The sequence below is a fragment of the Coturnix japonica genome, chromosome 2, assembly GCF_001577835.2.
Source record: "Coturnix japonica isolate 7356 chromosome 2, Coturnix japonica 2.1, whole genome shotgun sequence".
In the NCBI taxonomy this organism is placed as follows: domain Eukaryota; kingdom Metazoa; phylum Chordata; class Aves; order Galliformes; family Phasianidae; genus Coturnix; species Coturnix japonica.
In genome coordinates, this window is record NC_029517.1 from 31,094,504 (window position 1) to 31,113,462 (window position 18,959).

An 18,959-nucleotide genomic window follows, 5' to 3' on the forward strand; every position below is an offset into this window, starting at 1 on the left:
CATCTGTTTCCAGTGTTGGTATGGTCAGCTCATCTGTAGCCTCCAGAGACAGGCGTGCTTCACATAGTTTCCTATAGGTCACACTTTTCCACTTGCTTTCTTGCTTGGCAGCTGGTACCAGGCGCGAGGGAGCCCTGTGCCTTCAGCACCGTGCTTGTCCCCACCACCTGATACTCGAACCTCAGCTTAGGGATTCAGTGCTGGCTGACACGCTGCATCCCACGCTGTGTGATGAGTGCATTGCCCAGAAGCCACAGAACAGAAGGCTTTGTGTGGGTAACAACAGGCAGGGTGGCAAGGGGCAGGCACTTGGCCCTGAGGAGTTGTCCCCTTCCTAGGGGAATGCTGAGCTTCCCAATTGCCTGTTGACTCCTGCTATTTCACTACTGATTTTTCTAATTTAAAGATTCATGTTCTCTGCCTGTAAATAGACATAATGCCATTGATGTATAAATAGCCATGGCTGGATTTGCCCACCTCATGCTTTATTCATCATCTTGGGCCCCAGGGTGGGAGATGGGGGCAACGCTGGGCTCTTCTGAAGAATCTTCTGAAGAGGCTTTTGCCTTGGAATTCAGTTTGTTGAAACCAAGGGACAGTCTGGTGAGCTGCCATGGTTCACATCCCTACATAAATGTCACACAGAGCTGATGATCTCTGTAAATGAGAGCTGTCGAACACGTTGTCCTTCAGCTTCAGTGCCCATGTCCAGCTGAGCTGTAGGTGGTGGGAATTCCTTCCGCTCCAAAGTACTGATGTTACATGTGGGTTCTTTGTGTGATAGAAATCACAATGTTTTCAACCCTCATGTGCTTCTGCTCAGCAGCACAGGCCACTCTGCTGTGAAACCTGAGCATGGACGTGCCAGGCAGGGAGGAGAACTCAATGTCACCGCACTGTCTGGGACTGCTGAAATCCTACTGCCGACGTACTGCTAACTGCCTTGGGACACCTGGGACTGGAGAGCCTTTTCTGTGAGGAGCTTTGAGCTTTGCTCTACCGAGCCCTCAGCCCATCCCTAAAGCAGGGCAGCCTTGTACTTAGCAGAGTGTTTCACCTCCTTTCTCCTTAGCTGGAGCCCCTAGGCCTCTTGGGGTTGCTGCTTGCCTGTGGCCCTGATTCCAAGGTGGATGCCATGGCTACAAAATGCAGGGGCAGCCCTTCAACATGTACCCAAAGTTCCTTCACCATGGCACTCACCACAGGACACCTGTTTCCTACTGTGCCTCAGGAGCCTAATGAGGCTTCAACAGGCTGCCAGGCAGCTGAATTATGACAACCAGCCAGCCATAAAACCGGGCCTACAACTGCTGCTCCAGGTGTTGCTGCCCACCGCTCTTTGTCCTGGACAACCACCCAGCCAAGCCCCCTCTGCACACAGAGCAGTGGATTAAATACTGGATGTCTGTAGGTCAGCCCAGCAGCTCAGTGACAGGCAGTCCAAGCAAAGCCTGCTCATCCCTGGGCAGCAGCAGGTACAGATCCATGGCTTTATTTAGATGCTGTAATCCCACAGCATTTCACACCAGAAGCTGTCCTGGCACAGAGCAAGCCCACAGAGAGCAATGGGTAACCTTGTTTTCAATGTCTCTCACAGCCTGTTTTTGCCAGCAGCAGAACCACTGAAACATACGTATCTGACAAGGACCTTCTGTCACCCACACAGGACACTGTCAGGCTGTGACTCTCTGCTTTTTAAGCTCCAATATGTAGGTTGCATGGCAGAGGGAAGTAGCTACCAATGCACTTTGGCCTGGCTCTCCATCTCCAGGCTCATGCCCCTCACATGCACTGGACATCATCACCCATGAAGGAGTACACGCTGGGACTTTGCTCTGCACTCCCTGTGCTCAGGGTGACCCCAGTTCTCAGCACACACAGCCCCAGCTTGCACACAGCTGGGCACGTGCAAAGTGCATTGTAAAAGCCAAACAGCGATAAGTGAAAGCAAGGAAATGCCAGAACTAAGGCAGCATGATTTATTGACATGAGCTGTTAATACATGCTGTGGGTAACTACATGTATTTAATTACATATTAAGTGCAAGCTGGCTTTTTAGTATACATTAAATACTGTGCACGATGTAAGCTTGTACTAATTCTGAGTTCATCTACAGCTGCACACTAATGATTAGAAACCTTTCCCACAGGCATTTACTGCCACAGAAGGCCAAGGAACTGAAGTACCTCAATCAGCTTTTGAGCCACAGTAGGCACAATGCATTAAGAAACTCAGGCAAGGACAGAAGATAAATCATAGCATCCCAGGCACCATCCAGCTGACAAATCCTCAATTAATAATAGATACATCTGAATTAAAGAGGAAGGTTTATTTGCAGTCTCTTATAACATGAATACTTAACACCTCCTCAGATGTTTTTTATGATGCTTTATCATCAGAGGGGAGCAAGACAGTAGTAAGAAACTTGTTCCACAGCTTGCTTTATTTTTCCCTTACAACTTGCATTTCTTTTTGTTAAAATGTTGAATTTTTTGTACTGTTTTAATACAGTCCTTTTAAAATCCACACTTTGTTTTCTGACCAGGCTGATGCTACACTTCTTCTCTATGTGCAGCACACTACAATATGACATGTGAGATCACGACTTGTTTTTCCTTTCCTGCCCTTGGTGCACTTTGGCTTTCAAATGTCCTTTGGAGGTAGGAACTTTTAAAAACAACACGACTTAAAGCTGAAAATGAAAGGCCACTGGGACTTCCAATTTTTTTTCAAGGCCTTCTGGGGGGCTGCAAGTGAAGATGGGCTCCTTGGAGAAAGTGCTGGATCCCACCAGCTGAAACCCATTCCTTTGCACCAGTGTGGGACACTACAAGGCAGCTATCCTAGTGCATAGATTTCCAGAGCTTATGGCAAGAAGTTCCTTGCCCCTTTGGTTCTTTGACCTTTTATTAAGACCTCTGATTAAATTTAAAAAAAACAAAAGAAAAAAAAGAAAGAAAGAAAAAAAAGGCAATAAGAAGACAGGTTTTGAAATAGGCTACAGCTGTTGGTGGTTGAGCTTCACAGCATAAGCTGCCCAGGTAAGCAATAGCCATAAAGTACATTAATTTTATTTTGCTTTTAATTGATTTCCAGTATCGGTTCGGACATGCAGAGCTAAAGTGTCCTATACATGTGGTAGAAGTTGTATGTATTCTTGGTTGCTTTAATGCACTATCATTATAACACAATACTCACCTTTATTCAACCTTTAAGAAGTAACCATATAAGTGCAGCTGCTGTGGTGCTCCCGTTGTGACAAGCAACTCATACACTTCAAACATTAAAGTATAGCATTTACAGCAAAGCAGCAAAGAGTGGCCTGTATGAAAATCACACCTTGGTTTGAGGCTCTTAGTCCTAAATTCCACACATCTTTGTACCATTTTTTTCTGTTACGAACTCCTCTGCACATACAGTATTTAATATGCTTCCCATATGAAATTTGTTCTTAAGTGCATGCTAATTAATAAGTAGATAATTACCCTGACTCCTATCAGAGCTAGCAGAGTTGACCAAATGTCCTGAAAAAACAGAGATATATGTACATCATACAGCGTGAATGAGCACCCACAAGCACGCTAGGCCAGGGTTTGTGTGTCACAGGGATACAAAAGTAAGGAGGCACATTGCAGGGTGCTCCAGACACAACGACAGGAGAGGAGAGCAGTCCAGAGGGGACAGTACATGGGATGGGTACGGCCATCATGGAAGGATGGAGTTTGAGTGGATCATGAGAGAAGAACAAGGCCTTTCAGCACTGAGACCAGAGTGCAGGCCAGGTTGCATTGAGGTTCCAGGTGGGCAGCCTTGCTGACCTAGCACTTCCCCAGTCCTATTGGGATCACACAGAATGCAGCTGGCTTGGTGAAGGTGAAAAATGAAATCAGCTCATCCTGTGTCTTCACTCCCAGCCTGATGTCCTACTTCAAGCACCTTGGCTGCATCACCATTTGGTTGCCCCCTTTGGCCTTTGTGGCCTCCAGCTGAGGTTTGGTGTGACAGCCCACATTTCTGTGGATGGTGCAGACAGACGCAGCCCAACTATTTTCCTGGAGGGTTTCTGCCTCATCTGCTGATTTTTAAAGCATTTACTGGAAGGCCCCTGCTCCTCCAAACCACCAAGGTGTGCAGCTAACCACAGTGCCGCTGAAGTCATCATCACACCCTCCTGGATACAACACGAAGGAAGTTCACATCATAGTAAAAGAGAAAGTCTCCATAAACACTGTGTCCAAGATATGCTTTGTGTTTATGCTGAGAAGGCTGAAAAACAAAATCCTGAAGAACTTAATTTAGGCTGAACAGTGCTAAGCCGAGGTAATGTTGTCTTGTTACACGATATTCCTGGTTAGTGGCATTCAGTTTCCTGTAGCATTTGTGACAGAGTAAGTCCCCACACACAGCCCCACGAGTCTTACTGGCAAACGCTGCTGGAGTTTCTCTATTAAGACAGCATACAGTGGTCCTATTTATTTCATAATCTGGCTTAATTAATTACAAAAAAAAAAGACAAATGTCTCAAAGCGGCCATCAGCAGCACAAAGTCTGTTTGTGTTCACACAGAGATGGCTTTTTTCTTTTTTCTTCTTTTTTTTTTCTTTCTTTTTTTCTTTTTTCTTTTCTTATTTTTTTTTAAATCCCAGACCTTCCTGGGTAGACAACAGCATAGCACCTCGCACCCCGTGATGTGTGGGATGCTGCCCTTCTCTGCTCCCCTCATGTGAAGTATCGGCACTGTGTAGAGTCAATGTAGCAGTAAGAAGTGCATCGCAGTTTTCCGTAAGACCTAAAATAAAAGAGAATATCTCAGTTTCAGAACGTGCTGTAGCTCTTATCAAATGTCCTCTGTGCGCGCCTCTCTGTAAGAATCGAGAACATCAGTGAACACCAAGTGCAGTGACAGACAGCACCCAAAATGTGAGGGCAATTTCCCGTAGTTCTCTGCTGCGCTCCCCCTTGTCACTATCAACAAAGTCTTAATTACCAATTATTAGAATTAAAACAAGCAAACAAACAAACCTGACAGTGGGGTTTGATTGTCTCAGGTGTGTAGATGCAGGAAGCACTCACTGATGGGAAGAGTGTAACTAAATATCTGAGAATCCAATCTAAGTGTTTATCCAGTTACTTCCAATGGCTCCAGCAGGACTGCGCCCATCCTTTAACTTATTTTTCATGCACTTGAAATAACGATAGTGACAAACGCCTACCTCTGAACTAGAAGGAGGCCTTTGCAAAGGGCCTGTACAAAATGAGAGAAAATGTATCTGATTTTGTCCTTCTGCTTGTTTACTCTGAGCTGCAATGACTCTACCTACTGAACATCCAACCAGTGATTTTACTGAGCTTTTATTGCTCCCAAGAGTGCAAGTGAGTAAACATCCATCAGATAGTCCACAAACTGCAGTTGAAGCACGGCTCCTTTGAAATGTGTCCTTGGATAAACCCCTTTCTCAGAAACAGAACAAACATTTGAAGAGAAGATTTATGAAATGTGAGGAGGGACATGAGGGCCAGAAAAAGTACGGATAATGGGAAAATCAGTTGCAGAAGAGGTGTTGGAGAACAGGGTGAAGCTCCTGTTGCAGTGCCAAGCTCATATATTCATCTCATTTTACAGATGAGTCACAGCTCTTTCTTTGATTGAGCAGATAACTGACAGACTGCAAAAACAAAGATACAGGATCTGAGTGGCTTTTCACTCCTTGGTTATATGTGGAAAATCAAATCTATAAAACTTTCTCAAGCTTCTGTGGGTCTCATTTCAGCACCAAACTTCCTATTATTAAGCTGGAATAGCTTTCACGGGAGAGCAGCTTCACACTGTCTGCAGATGGGAGCTCTTCAAAATGTTTTGGGCTGTCCGGTTTACTAGTCTCAATTCTAGTAATCTCTTACACCAGGCATGCTCCAACAATTGCAGTGGAAGGATTAGCACAGCATCTGATTTACAAAGATGCCCTGTGGTTTCTTATTCCTGTCAATTAGCACATTATTCTTCCATGAATGATGAGGGCTCTGCACAAAATTTCATTTGCAAATTAAATGTTTCCTGCTATCGGGTAACAATACCTGACAGTTAAATAGAGGTGCTGCTGCTTGAGGCAGAATGCTCACCAGAGGAGGCTGCTTGAACAAAGGGAGAGGAGGCAAGTCAACAGTGCACAGATGTTTGAAATGAAGGGTGTTGCTAAGCAGATGTATGCCCTCTCTCCTGAGTGAATCTCCTTGTCTTTAGAAAGGCTGATAGTTGAATGGTTGATTCAGAAACAAAAATACCTCTAGAGGACTCATTAGAAGTACAGGTTGTTTGGATGCTATGGTTTGGTTGGTTGGTTTTCTTTCCACCAACATGATCATCTCTTCATCACGGTGTATCCTGCTCTTAGTGTGTTAAGGGTGAGTGTTAATGCAATAATAAAGATACGAAATAAATATTGGCAAACAATGGGTAAACATGTATTTGTATGATTATCCACTTTGTAAGAATGTGCTTATAACTTAGAAATGACTTAACAACATAAAAAATAAGGTGGCAATAGGGTCTTTCTCTCTCACTACCTGCAGTGATCCCAGAGGAACAAGGTTTACATGGGAAATCCTCTTCTCTTTTAATGCTGAAGGTGAATTAAAAAATAACCAAAGGGAATACAGTTCATACATACCCAGGGAGATATGTTTTACACGTCAAATATCCAAAATCCTTCCCATCACAGTCTTCCACCCCTTCATGTTTGTAGCCATCTCCACAGTAAGCACGGCGGCATCCTAGTGAGAAACATAGGAGGAAACACCTTTATCACATTCCATATGTAAAGGATTTTGGAGAGGCAAGTGGTGCTAGACTTAGGGAAAAGCATAAAACAAGGCACTTCGGAGTAAGCCTGACTGGTACATAGGCTGCAGTAATTTGTGGGCTGTATTTTAATAATCTAAATAATTGGAAAATGCTTCTAAGAACAATGAGCTGATTTTACAACTAAGTCCACTTACCATTTTGTTAAGCTCTTTTCAGAGTTACAAGATCAGAATGATGATAGTGTGCTGATATTCAAGTAATTTGTGACATTAAGTAACATGGTATAGTAATGTGACTCAGTAGGTCAGGTTGATGATTGGACTTGGAGATCTTGAAGGCCTTTTCCAATCTTGATGATTCTACGACTTCAATTAAAACTCTTCAGGTCACATCATGTCAGAAGTTTATGTACTGCCACGCCATTATGGACTCTGCCCAGTGCACTGCACACAGCAACATAATGGGCTTCCAGATGCACAATGTGCAATTTCACAGGCACTAGAGCTAATGAGCGCTATTTGTCCTGCATGTTTGTTCCCCATGTCTGACTGCAAATTCTAATTGAATCATTTTCTCATGCTCGGAGCCTGGAGAACTCAAGTCTCACTGGATTGCTCTGTAGGCAGGCAAGCTTGGAGGGGCATTTATACATCTGCATTCTGGGGAAGGAGCCAAGCAGTGAAAGCAAGGGTAGATGTGAAGGCTGAGATAGCTGTTTGTGTGCCAGGCTTACATTCTGTACTCCTTGCCTTTGCTGACCAGAACCAGGAAAGCATGAAGATCAACTAGACATGAATCAAATGCTGTGTAAAGCTAAGTGATGGCAGTGGGCTGAAAGCGATGGAAGGAGCCAGTGTACATGCTTATTCAAATGGGTTTTGTGATATGCTGCAAAGGTACCACATCTTGTGGTCAGAAAGACACCTGTCCCATGGAAAGTCTGTGTGTAAAACAGTGGCTGGATGCAGTCCCTGGAATGCAAGGGCTTTGCTCTGGTGCCAAATATCTCTTTGTAGTCAGGGACATGGTTCTCAATAAGGATACGTGGCAAACACTTGGCATCACCTCTGCCTGTGTGTGGCATTCGTGTACATGAAAGATCTTGATTTTGGTACTGTGGCCATTGTGCATGTTATTCCACAGAAGCAACTACTGCACATTCCACGTAGAAAGAGCCTGCTTCCAACTTACTTATGCAGTCATCTGTCACAACCGTGTTGCCATCGTCACACTCTTCCCCATCCTGAACAATTCCATCTCCACAGGTACTGCCAACCTCAATACGGTAATCCACAGGGTAGAAAGGGGTGAGCTGGACAAAAGAAACACACTGAGGTTACCGTGTAGGAGTGCCAGCAGCAGGGCTCAACAAATAGAGACGATGGGCTGTGGAAGATGGGTACCACAAACACATTTCCATATCCCACTGTGCAATGGGAAACGGGGTTTGCTTCAGAGTGCAGTGGAAAAATATAAGGATCCCAACTCTGATTTCAGTGGAAATTAGCTCCTTTAGGCAGTAAGAAAATACATGACTTTGATTTGCACAGTTTGTGTCTTCCCACAACTCTTCTCCCTGCTGAGTTTTGCCTTATTTTGTGTTAAATCAAAACTGTTTGTTACTACTGTAATTCCCCAAACTCAGTCCCAGCTGGGTGGCTCAGCGGCTGGGTCAGAGGGAGGTTAGCAGAACCCATAGCACTGTTAAGTAACAAAGACTCCTGTGAACAAAACCCACAGAATTAGATGCAATGGCAATAATGCTGAAAAATAAGACTTTTTCTTCATTCACTTGAGTGGTTCAGTATGATAATATACCCGCTGTGTTTAAAAATGAAACACACACTCACGAATTTTCTGAAACCACAGTCATATTTTCACCTGGACTGGGAGCCATCCAAAGGTATCCTTGAAATACAAAGATCTCTGGTCTCTTCTAAAAGCTAAGGCATTTTCAGTGTGTAACCGGTCCAATTCTTCTTGATTATTCACCACAAAAATCTGAGGCACAGAAAAAGAGGTGGTTGGTAACCCTCAGGACAAGTGTTTTTAATTGTCACAGTATCCAGTTTTGCAAACAGAATTATTTATCTGCAAATATATGAAGGATTGCACAGAAAAAGTTTTCTTTCTGAAACAGAATGGCATGTCAGACCTGGGTGAGAATGTACACGCATAAGATGCTGCTTTGCAACTGGTAAGAGACACAAACCTTCAAAAGCTCGTGGTCTTTCCTGAGTACCCAGCTAAGGCTCCAGTGACCCCCTACTCTTACACACCCACAGATAACCACCATGCAAACACTTATCAAACAATGCAAACAGTCACCACCGAGAACAATTTCAGATGTCCCAATAGTTCGATGCTGGCATGACTGCAAAATCCTCGTGGGTATAAGCACTCTCTAGGTTTGTATATAACTTTTAGGCATGTTTATGGCTATAAATTAAATAAAGCACTGCTCAGGGCAACCTTCACTTACCTTTTTCGACCGTGTATTTGTTTAGACATAAAAGGCATTGAAATTCGTGTTTCTTTATATGCACCTACTTTAGTCTAAACTCAAGTCTTCAGTTAAACAGAAAAACATTAGAAACAAATTGACAGAATTAGGACAAGATTTTATCAAAGCTTTTCCAAAACTGTTTAATGTCTCATTTGCCAAAACTGGCTGTAAGGGGCATTAGGAAATAACTTTTTTCCCTTGGAAGCTTAATCAAATTTCTTTTAGGAAGATTCAAACCATTTTTGTTTTATAATTAAGAAAAAGCAAATGGGATGATTCAGAGCAACTAGATGTGGGTCAAAGCCTGATTCCCACCAGCATAATCAGAATTGGCTCTTTTTAAAACAAATTACCCTGAAGTTTTTACATAGCAGAATATTCCCATAGCCCCTGACAAAGGCCAATTGAATAAAAACGCCTTCAGCTAGAATGAAAGAGAGCAAAGAAACAGAGAGGCAGCAAAGAACCAATTCTGTAGCTGTGTCCAGGAGCTGAAGTCCCAGCCTCAGAGCTGTAGTTTCTCTGGAAATCAATAACAGATTTGTTTATTAAGAGGGCAGTGCTTTGTTTCCTGCCCTCACTACACTCACCCCAGCAGTGTAGTGCTGATGGGTGAGTGGGTGGCTGTGCTGGGGATATGCAGAAGGATGGAGGACCTTCTCTGCATCTTCCCACGTGCAGCTATAGCAACTCTGATTGCAGTCTTCAAGTTGCACAAGGAAGGTTTCTGAGCTGCTGCGTGAGGATCTGATCAGAGTAAATAAATGCATTGTTAAGCTCCCTGCTGCTGCTCAAAGGGGTGAAACAGCTGGGGCAGGCACTGACAGAGACATGGCTTTTCTCTTTGCCATCTCTCAAGAGAAATGGCTCTTGGTTATCAGCATGTGAGGGTTTATATAATGTGGGTTACTTATATTCAAAGTAGCAGTCTTATCAAGCTCTACTCTTAGTGCCTGGTGAAGAAGGAGGGTGGTAAGACCTACACATAACATTGTGAGCCTTATTCTCTAGACTATGAGCTCCCTGTGGAATATATCACTTTTTTTTTTTTTTGCAACATTGCATGATGCAAATACACCTTGATTTCATGCATTTCTGCCATTTTTTTTTTTGCAATGCAACAGGGGTGAGCAAGCAGCTGACAAGAACTGCAGCACACTCATGCAGAAGATTGAGTTCATCGACCTGGTTAAACAAACTGCGTGTGGTGAGCAGGTCCCTTTTGCACAGAAAGCAAGAACTCTCTGAAAGCATGACAGATGGGAAAGCTAATAGAGCTAATCGTTGCATGTTTAGAGGCAAGGCAGTGGGTGATAGACATTTGGTTGAGTGGCAGGGCTGTGCCTGTGTATAGCAGCAGCAGAAAGGTGGCAGTTTCATTGCTAATTAAGAGCTACCATGCATAAAATAGAAAAGCTGAAGGAAAAGTCCAGAAATACTATTTACAAAGATATCAGAGATGAAAAACGACTAGGTCACTTTTTAACAATGCCTTATCCTTTATATTACTTTCTCCAATTTGCTCGTAAAAATTCCTTCAAGAAGCCTAGCAAGTGAAATTAGCTCTGTAAGTGTCTGCCTATAGGCAGTGCTCAGAAGTCTGACTCTCTTTTTGTTTCAAGGTGGAGGGTTTGTGTTTTGGGGGAAAGTTCTGTTGTACACATGAAATGTTCGACCCCAATATACAACTCTGAAATCACTGTCTGTACAGAAGAAAACAGGATATATAAGCAAGAAGCAGATGCTTCCTTCACCAGCCCATCTGAAATACACTGCAACTGACCAAAACAAAAAGAACAGACTGTGTGTGTACAGCAAGACAGGAGCATCCTTATGTTCAGAGAGAGGCTTCTAAAAATGAGCCACATTACTGATGGTTTGAAACTGCTGCATTTCAGCACCTCCACCACACAGCCCTCAGACTGGTTGTGAGACCAAATTCTTGTGCACAGATTGATCTCATAGGTTTTGGATACTGGACATAATGCATTGCCCAGATATAGCCATCTTCCCGTTAGGCCCAAAGTAGTAGTTAATACAATGATTCTTATAATAAAAGCATGCAAGAACTGTTCACATCCCCTCCCAGAATTCTGCTTACCGCAGGGACTTTTGGGTACCTGTGTCCAAACACAGATTCCTCATATGGTGGATTATTCACATGCTGTGGGGGTCTGCAGTGACATCTTCCTGGAGGTCCTGGAAGGCCTCTTTCCCCTTTTGGTCCTATTGCAAATTGCCCTAGGAAGCAAAATACCATGTTGCACTGTTATGAAATGAACAAACAAAACCCAAACACAGTCTTAGTGGGAAGAGTATGGTCAGGTAGATGTGTGTGTTCATATTTTTCAGTTATCCACATCTCCCACAAACACCACTGAGAAAGGAAGGAAGAACAGTTTCCAGAATCACCAATTCCAGCACTTCAGGAGAAAGAACAGTATTTGTGCCACAACTGTCTTTCACATCACACTTTAGCCACCACTTTGGAGAAAGAGAATGGCCACTTGCTTAGGATTTCCAGACAAAACTCAGCCTGGTCAGAACAGCTTTGTGGTGAGTTTGGTAAGACTGACATTAAGTCAGTCTCTGTAGATGTCCACAACACACTGTGGACACTTCAGTAGTGTTGTTTCAAAGGTTTTCATACAGGAAAACCCAACAATAAGCAAAGGAGCGCTACAAATAAATACATAAAAACTTACTGCTTTCTGACTTTCAAACTCTGGGAAGGATGTAGCGCTCTGCAGAATTAGATATGAGCCAACATGTTCATATTGCAAGCAGTGATATTATTACAGGAAGGTCATCTAGGACAAGAATTTATATTCCAGAGGGAAAAGACCAACAAGCCTGATGCATAAACTTTCTGTGGATGGAATAAATCCTTTTAAAAGTAATCTCAGGATCTTGGCTGCCTTCCCATCAGCATGGTGAAAATTCTGTCCTCTGAAAACTTTCAGTTGAATTACTCAGGTTAAAGGTATTTTGTAATGAGAGACAAAAGGTGTGTAGATGTTGAAGCAGCCTCAGCTTCAAAGATGCACCATTTCCATTAGTAACATCTGGAAGAGACCTTCAGTCCACTGATGTGAGCAAGAGAAGAAAAAGGGAAAAGAAAATGGAAAGAGAATGTTGAATGGCTGAGGTACAAACTGCTGTTGTCCATTTGTGACAACAACTGTTTCCAGTTGAGCTTGCTTTTCTTTTCCAACACTTGAGCATATACGCAGGTTGGGAAAACTCTTCCATTTTCATTGAACATTACAGTTTGTGTACATCCCCACTTACCTAATCCTGAAGGTCCAGGGGGGCCTGGCTGGCCAGAAGGACCAGGCCTGCCAGGTGGGCCCATGATACCCACAGGTCCGATGTCTCCCTTTTGCCCCTAAGAGAGAGGAGACATTCATTTATTTCCTAAGCAATTAATGTCATGTAAGTTCCCCCAGCCAGCACTGGATTCCCTTTCAAGAAAACCAACGCATCTGCCAATAGGAACATACATCATGAACTTTGTAGCCACCATTCCAGAGAAGAGAGGTGCTCTCCTCTTCTACTTGGGTCCAGCCAGGACTTCTGCTTGTGAAAGTGAAAAGTGCCAGCAGATCTGCTCTGTGTGGAGTCAGGGATCACCCTGATCTTATTTCAGTCATTCAGGGACTTTCCTTCAAGGATGCCTTTTTATCCCTGCCCATTCCCTAGGAGCCAGTGCAGCTCAGAGACAAAGGGCTGGTGGAGCTGAAACCCTTGGTAAGTGGCTCTGACTTCAGGAGTGTAAGCTGAGTTTGCAGGTTAGACAAAGAAACTGATTCATTTCATCTCCAGAAAGAGAAAATTCAATAAGGAGTCACAAGGGCTTCTACAGTGACATTTCCCAGTCTCAGGGCATAGATCTTCAGAAGAACACTAATTGCTTGGAGACCCACAGTATTTTCAGAAGTACTTTAGAACCTCAATTCACGTATCCCCTTGGCTGTCACTGTGAATATACCTTTGTTAACAAATCTCTGCAAGACAAGCAAGGGATTGCTTTTGTAAAGTGCAGGCTAGCACACAGCGACTGCCCTGCTGTATGCTGACTAACGATGTTGCTCTGGTGCCTTATCACTCCATCAAAATGCTGTAAAATTATCTATGGGAGACAAGTTTACAGAGTTACCACACAATAATACAATATTCTGTAAAATCAGCCCTAATTTGCCTCAGGGGAGCTTATTTATGCAGCCATACCACAAGGCATTTGATGGTTTTACCCTAGAACTATTCAACACCTTCCTATTTTTGCTCCTGAATTTAATATGGTGACACTTATTAAAAATAACTATATTTATCTTCCTGCTCATATTCTCTCCGAGGCTTGCATTTCTCAGCTTTATATTTCAGAAGTGTATTACATAGCTTAAAGCTGAGATAACTGATTTCATTCTTATGTAACAGCATATCATTTAGTAAAACAAAAATGTGCCGTGTTATACTTCTTTCAATGGCAATGAGACTAATTCCTTCAGTATGGAGCAGTTTCAGGTTAATGTTCATTCAAGGACAGATGATGGGCAGCTGTATAGCTAATTTCAGAGTAATGAAGCATTCATAGTAATATATGCTAAAATAATTTGTTGTTATAGAATATCCCACATCCCGTGAATACATCTGAATGTCACTTGCACCATTTCAACAGAGGAAGGTTATTATTATTATATATATTTTTTATGGCCCATAAAGAAGTAATTGAATATTTGCTTTGTTTAATTCTATTAGATAAGCTCTGTGCCATTAAAATATTCCAGGATTTATGTGAATGTCAGCAATGCTGATCACTAATTGCTTCTTACATCATGCAACAAGAATACACAAAACCGGCAGGCCAAGACTTTGAAGCCCTCACAGAAAACATTGGGAAATCTTGTTCCCCACACTATAAGGATCTAGCAGAGAAAACCCAGTGCTATTCTGACATTTGCTGACTAAAAATTGGCTGAACTCTGTGACTCCTGCTTTGGAGGAATGGCTGCTTAATGCCCTCTTGCTTAGCATAGGTAGATTAAAGAATGCGTGCCCCAGACATACTGATATTTACAGCCCTCTCCCTTTTTTCCAGGTGATCTTGACAGAAACTTTAAGTCATTCCTCCTTCACGAAGGAAATCCTAAACTTGCTCCTCAGGAGTCAGCTCTCAAGTCACAGAGCTTTGAGTGCTATGAGTGGTTTGGGGACAGTGAGCCTGTGATGAGTTGTGGCTCCCAATTCCTGGCCATCATTTAGGAAGAGCTTGCCCCAGAGGCACAGCAGAATTGAAGAAGTGAATGGGACCATCAAGAGATATCTCAAAATGGAAGTGGAAATGACACCTTCCTAATTTAGCTGCTTTTATCTGGAGATGTCAGCTGGATCAAGAGACAGGAAATGGCTCTATGTTGATGGAAAACATCAGCTGAACAAACAGCCAGATAACTACAGCACTTAAGGGCAGCAGTCGGATCTACACAGCCTTAAAATGCCACCTGCAGGTTTGGATTTTGTTTTTTAAAGGAGAAAGGAAATAAATAGTTCACTAATTACAGAAAGAGAAGCCCTGTTTTTGTGCAGATCAATGCTGAAATTGCTTTCAAGGTGCCAGTTATGGGTTGTGTACTAAGCCTCCACAAATCCCTTGTTCAGGGCAAGACTACATTTCTTTCAATCACACTGATTGCTGCCCTGAACTGTGACATCTTATGAGACTGCTTTTTGTTCCAGACGTTGTGTAATGTGATAAAATGTCTAAGAAAGATCAAGCACGAAGTCCTCTTGGACTGCAGTTTTCCTGTTGATCTGCAGGCACTCTGTCTTTTCTTTGACTTATGCTACAGAGCAACATTCTGTGCATATCCCTTTTAACGGGACAGATGAGCACAGTTTACACAGCACACACACTGCAAATACCTTCTTCATGTCATGACTTAACACCCAACACCCAATTTTTATTTATCCCCACACTGGGTTTTCTTTCTCTTCAGTTAATAGCTGACAACATTAGACCAACAGCAAAGCAAGCTTGTGCTTCTGTCTGCAATGCTGGGCATAACCAGACTGAAAACAAAATGCTTTCAGCTGAGCCCATTAACCACAGCATCTACAAGCTCCTGTATCTAAGCAGATGTATGTTAAAAACAGCATCAGTACAGTACAGTTCCCTGCCCTGTCATAGGAAAGAAATAGACTCTGCAGATGGCAGTTCAGACTAGTAAAGGAACTGGTCTCCTTGGCTATGACATAAATATCCTAGTCTAAGAATTAAATATGATTTTAGTATTAACTGAGAGAAAAAGGGGTGCTGTAGTGCTTTGATTCTTTGCACTCTTTTGGACACCTTGCAGCTCTGCAAGACCTGTGTCATCAGCACTGGGCCTGGCCAAAGCCTCATTGAACTAGATGGGATGCACTGGACAGAACAAATCCACTTTGTCCCGCTCTCCAGTCATCAGATAGGATTCAGAGCGTAACTCTGTGATTTTTAGGATTCAAAGGGTCTGCTTTTTAGGTTCGAGGTCTTCTCTGGTCATATTCAATGAGGTAGTTATCAAAATAGGGAAAAAGCTACTTGAACTATGCTGCACAGCAAGGGATTTGAGCATGGAAGACAAGACCTGGACACACGTGCAAGGTGCTACAATGCTGCCAGTGGGACCAAAAGCAAAGCACCAGCACAGAACAGATCACACAGTCCTACCCCACCATCATACAAACACTGGGAACTGCAGGGAACTGAAGGGGAAACACCATGGACCTACTTGTTTGCCTCGTTTTCCAGGTCTTCCTATAGGTCCTCTGTGTCCTGGTGCTCCAGACTGTCCCTTCGGGCCCATCTCTCCCTTGGTGGGTGAAGAGGGAAAGAAAAAGAACATAAGTAGATCATACTTGCCTTATACGACACAGCAGGTGGATGATGCTTTTGTTCATGCAATTCTTGCAGATTACACTGATGCTGTATTTTACCTGGAAATTCACATCATATTTTAAAATGAGAGAGACACCAAAAACATTTATTTTAATTTATCAAAATCTCCTTGAAAAATCCCTGGGAGACCAGGAATATCCTAGAAGGGAGATGAAGACAAGCAAAACTCTCCAACTCTTGGCAATATCACATTTGCTGTTAAGATGCACATTTGGAATTGCAGGAATGGAAAAACAAGTGAAAAATAAAACCCAAACAAACAATTAGGCTGCTCATGAATGTATATTACGAGTCTGACTATGTTAAATAGACAGAAGATTATCACTAAACCAGTGTTCTGGGAAGAAATGTTCATCATTGAGTCAAGCAAGACTTTCAATGCGTTATGCTTTCCAAAATGTCCCTAAAGCCATTTACTGTCTGTGTGCCAGCAGTTACTGAAATTCCCCAATACACCGTGCTCACTTACTTTCTGTCCCAGCATTCCTGGGGAGCCTGTTTCTCCCTGCAAAGCAAATTGAGAAAATTCATCAAAATCACTGGAGTGAGCTTTGACAAAGCAGCACCAGTTTAGGCCTCTAAGGAGAAATGCAGAGTGCCATGTAGTGGCACCAGCATAAACAAAACAAAAAAGCCCCGCAATGTGATCAGCTAAAACTCACAGCCATCTGGAAAAGTACCTGGTCTCCTTTGACTCCTTTGTCACCCCTGTCCCCTCTGGAACCCTGGTGAGAGATAACAGGGTAGCAACAGCTTAATCACTATCATTTCGTGAGGAAATGAGAAACATTTATCCCATGTGAGGCACTATTTGTCATGGCGCAGAATACAGTAGTATCTTCAGCTGAGATGCACAGTAGATACCCTACAATGTTTCCTTATTACCTTCATTGATATTACAGTAGAATTAAGAGTCAGGCTGGTAGAAAAAGGCACTTATTCTGTCAAAAGTCTTCCTTTGATGTAATACTTGAGACTTAATTGTTTCCCAAATTATCTTCACTGAAAGTCAGACCCCACTGAATAACAAAGATAGTCTCCATGCCAAAGAATATGTAGCCTAAATAAGCCCAACCAACACTTAAGGATCATTATACCCGTGCTAGAGATAGGGAAACTCTAGTGGGGTTTGCTGTAGTAACTTGTTCACAAGAAAATGGGGTGTAAGACTCATCTCTTCAACATCTCACCCCAAGTCACACGACTGTCCTCCTTTCTCAATGCATCTTTGCATTTCTTAATGAGACCTTCAGCCTTCATCCATCAAAATTTGACTTTATTTTTAGTTACTGTTTTTGTACAACTGTTCCCAATTACAAAATTACATGTTATTCTATTGTTACACTGACCTTTTCTCCTCTAGTTCCTGGAAAACCCTAAAGGGAATGACAGATATTTTAATGCTTCTCACTTTCAAGATAACCAAAGAAGCAAATTCACACCTTGCAAATTTAAAGTGAAGGAAAGAAATGAAGCACAAGTAATTAATTGTATCTACTTGTAACAGCAACATAATATTTATAGCTTCTAGAAGTGCGCTGAAACAGAATTATGAAATAAGAATTAAAGGCAAGACAAATCAGCCCAAAAGCTAATGTGAAAAAGCCAGCTAAAGCCAGACAATTCAGTATTGCTTTCAAAAGTAAAACAAGGGAAATTAAATGTAACTGAAAGTGAATGAAACTACAATTAATAACCTAAATTAATTTTAGAAATAATCTTCTTTTCTCTCTCCCTGCAGAACATCCTTAAATTACATTTAAGCCATCATGTGAGTGGAGATTACTATAAAGCTGAGTTTCCCTTTAAGAAAAATACTGTGTTCAGCTCTTCTTGCCATTGCCTCTGAATAATCCACATACATCATTTATATCAAGTTCCTTAAAGTGTTGTGGCACAAGTTTTGTAAAGGCAGAAGCCACATTATAGAAAATGATGTGCAGATAACAGATCTTCTGGACCAAACTGAGCTTACTATCAATGTGTGTGCGTCAACACACACACATAGCTTTAGTAGAAGATAGAAATGTTCTCCAGTCTATTGAGGTGGGCGAAAAAACTTGCATGTCTGAGTTAATGGTGCAGGTACTGAAGAAGTGCAGTATTCCAGTGGGATACTTATCTATTTGCTTTGCTTTTAGAATAAATCTTTGTGTTATGCAATAACTTACACTAAAGCATTTCTATGAAAAGCCAAAAATGCAGCCAAGCCCAACAAAAAGAAAACAAAAACAAAACCCATAGCCTTGCTTGAAGGAGAACTGTATTAGACAAGCTATGTCTTGATGGATGCTTTCCAGCAAATTTATGAGGGAAGCAGCTGTCAGCAGAGCGTTAGAAACCAATGTCTGAAAACGCAGCATTTGCTTAACAAACCTTGGAGCCCATTGGTCCTCTGGTACCTGGCAATCCCATCACACCCAAATCTCCCTTTTCACCCTAAAGAGGTCAATAAAGAGAGTTATTGATTGTGGCTCTCTGCTGAGGTCGTATCTGACTGATAGTTCAGTGCTCTGGGTTTTGTGACAAATACATGAGACAAGCCTGACCTTCCTGTAACGTTGTAGTCAGAGTTCCCTACTGCAATTGTGTTCTATTTGAAACCACACATATTATCTTGTTTTCCTATCTACATTCTCTTTGGTATGCTAGTTTTGGCAGATGCCGCTAAAGGACGTGAAAGCAAATTAGCAGCAGAAATACATCCTTTTTCT

General features: G+C 42.4%; 1 protein-coding gene across 1 annotated transcript in view; it reads right to left on the reverse strand.

Annotated features, from left to right (window-relative positions):
• Positions 1-2,310: 2,310 nt before the first annotated feature.
• COLQ (collagen like tail subunit of asymmetric acetylcholinesterase) overlaps positions 2,311-18,959 on the reverse strand; it is a 32,693-nt gene continuing 16,044 nt past the window's right edge. Inside the window, exons 8-18 of the mRNA XM_032443195.1 lie at positions 18,622-18,684; positions 17,595-17,621; positions 16,926-16,970; positions 16,715-16,750; positions 16,079-16,159; positions 12,600-12,696; positions 11,410-11,549; positions 8,684-8,803; positions 7,994-8,114; positions 6,669-6,771; positions 2,311-4,789 (exon numbers count right to left, since the gene is read on the reverse strand). Of these exons, the coding sequence (XP_032299086.1) occupies positions 4,720-4,789; positions 6,669-6,771; positions 7,994-8,114; positions 8,684-8,803; positions 11,410-11,549; positions 12,600-12,696; positions 16,079-16,159; positions 16,715-16,750; positions 16,926-16,970; positions 17,595-17,621; positions 18,622-18,684 (903 nt within the window). The 3' untranslated portion in view covers positions 2,311-4,719. The remainder of the gene's footprint in view (positions 4,790-6,668; positions 6,772-7,993; positions 8,115-8,683; positions 8,804-11,409; positions 11,550-12,599; positions 12,697-16,078; positions 16,160-16,714; positions 16,751-16,925; positions 16,971-17,594; positions 17,622-18,621; positions 18,685-18,959) is intronic.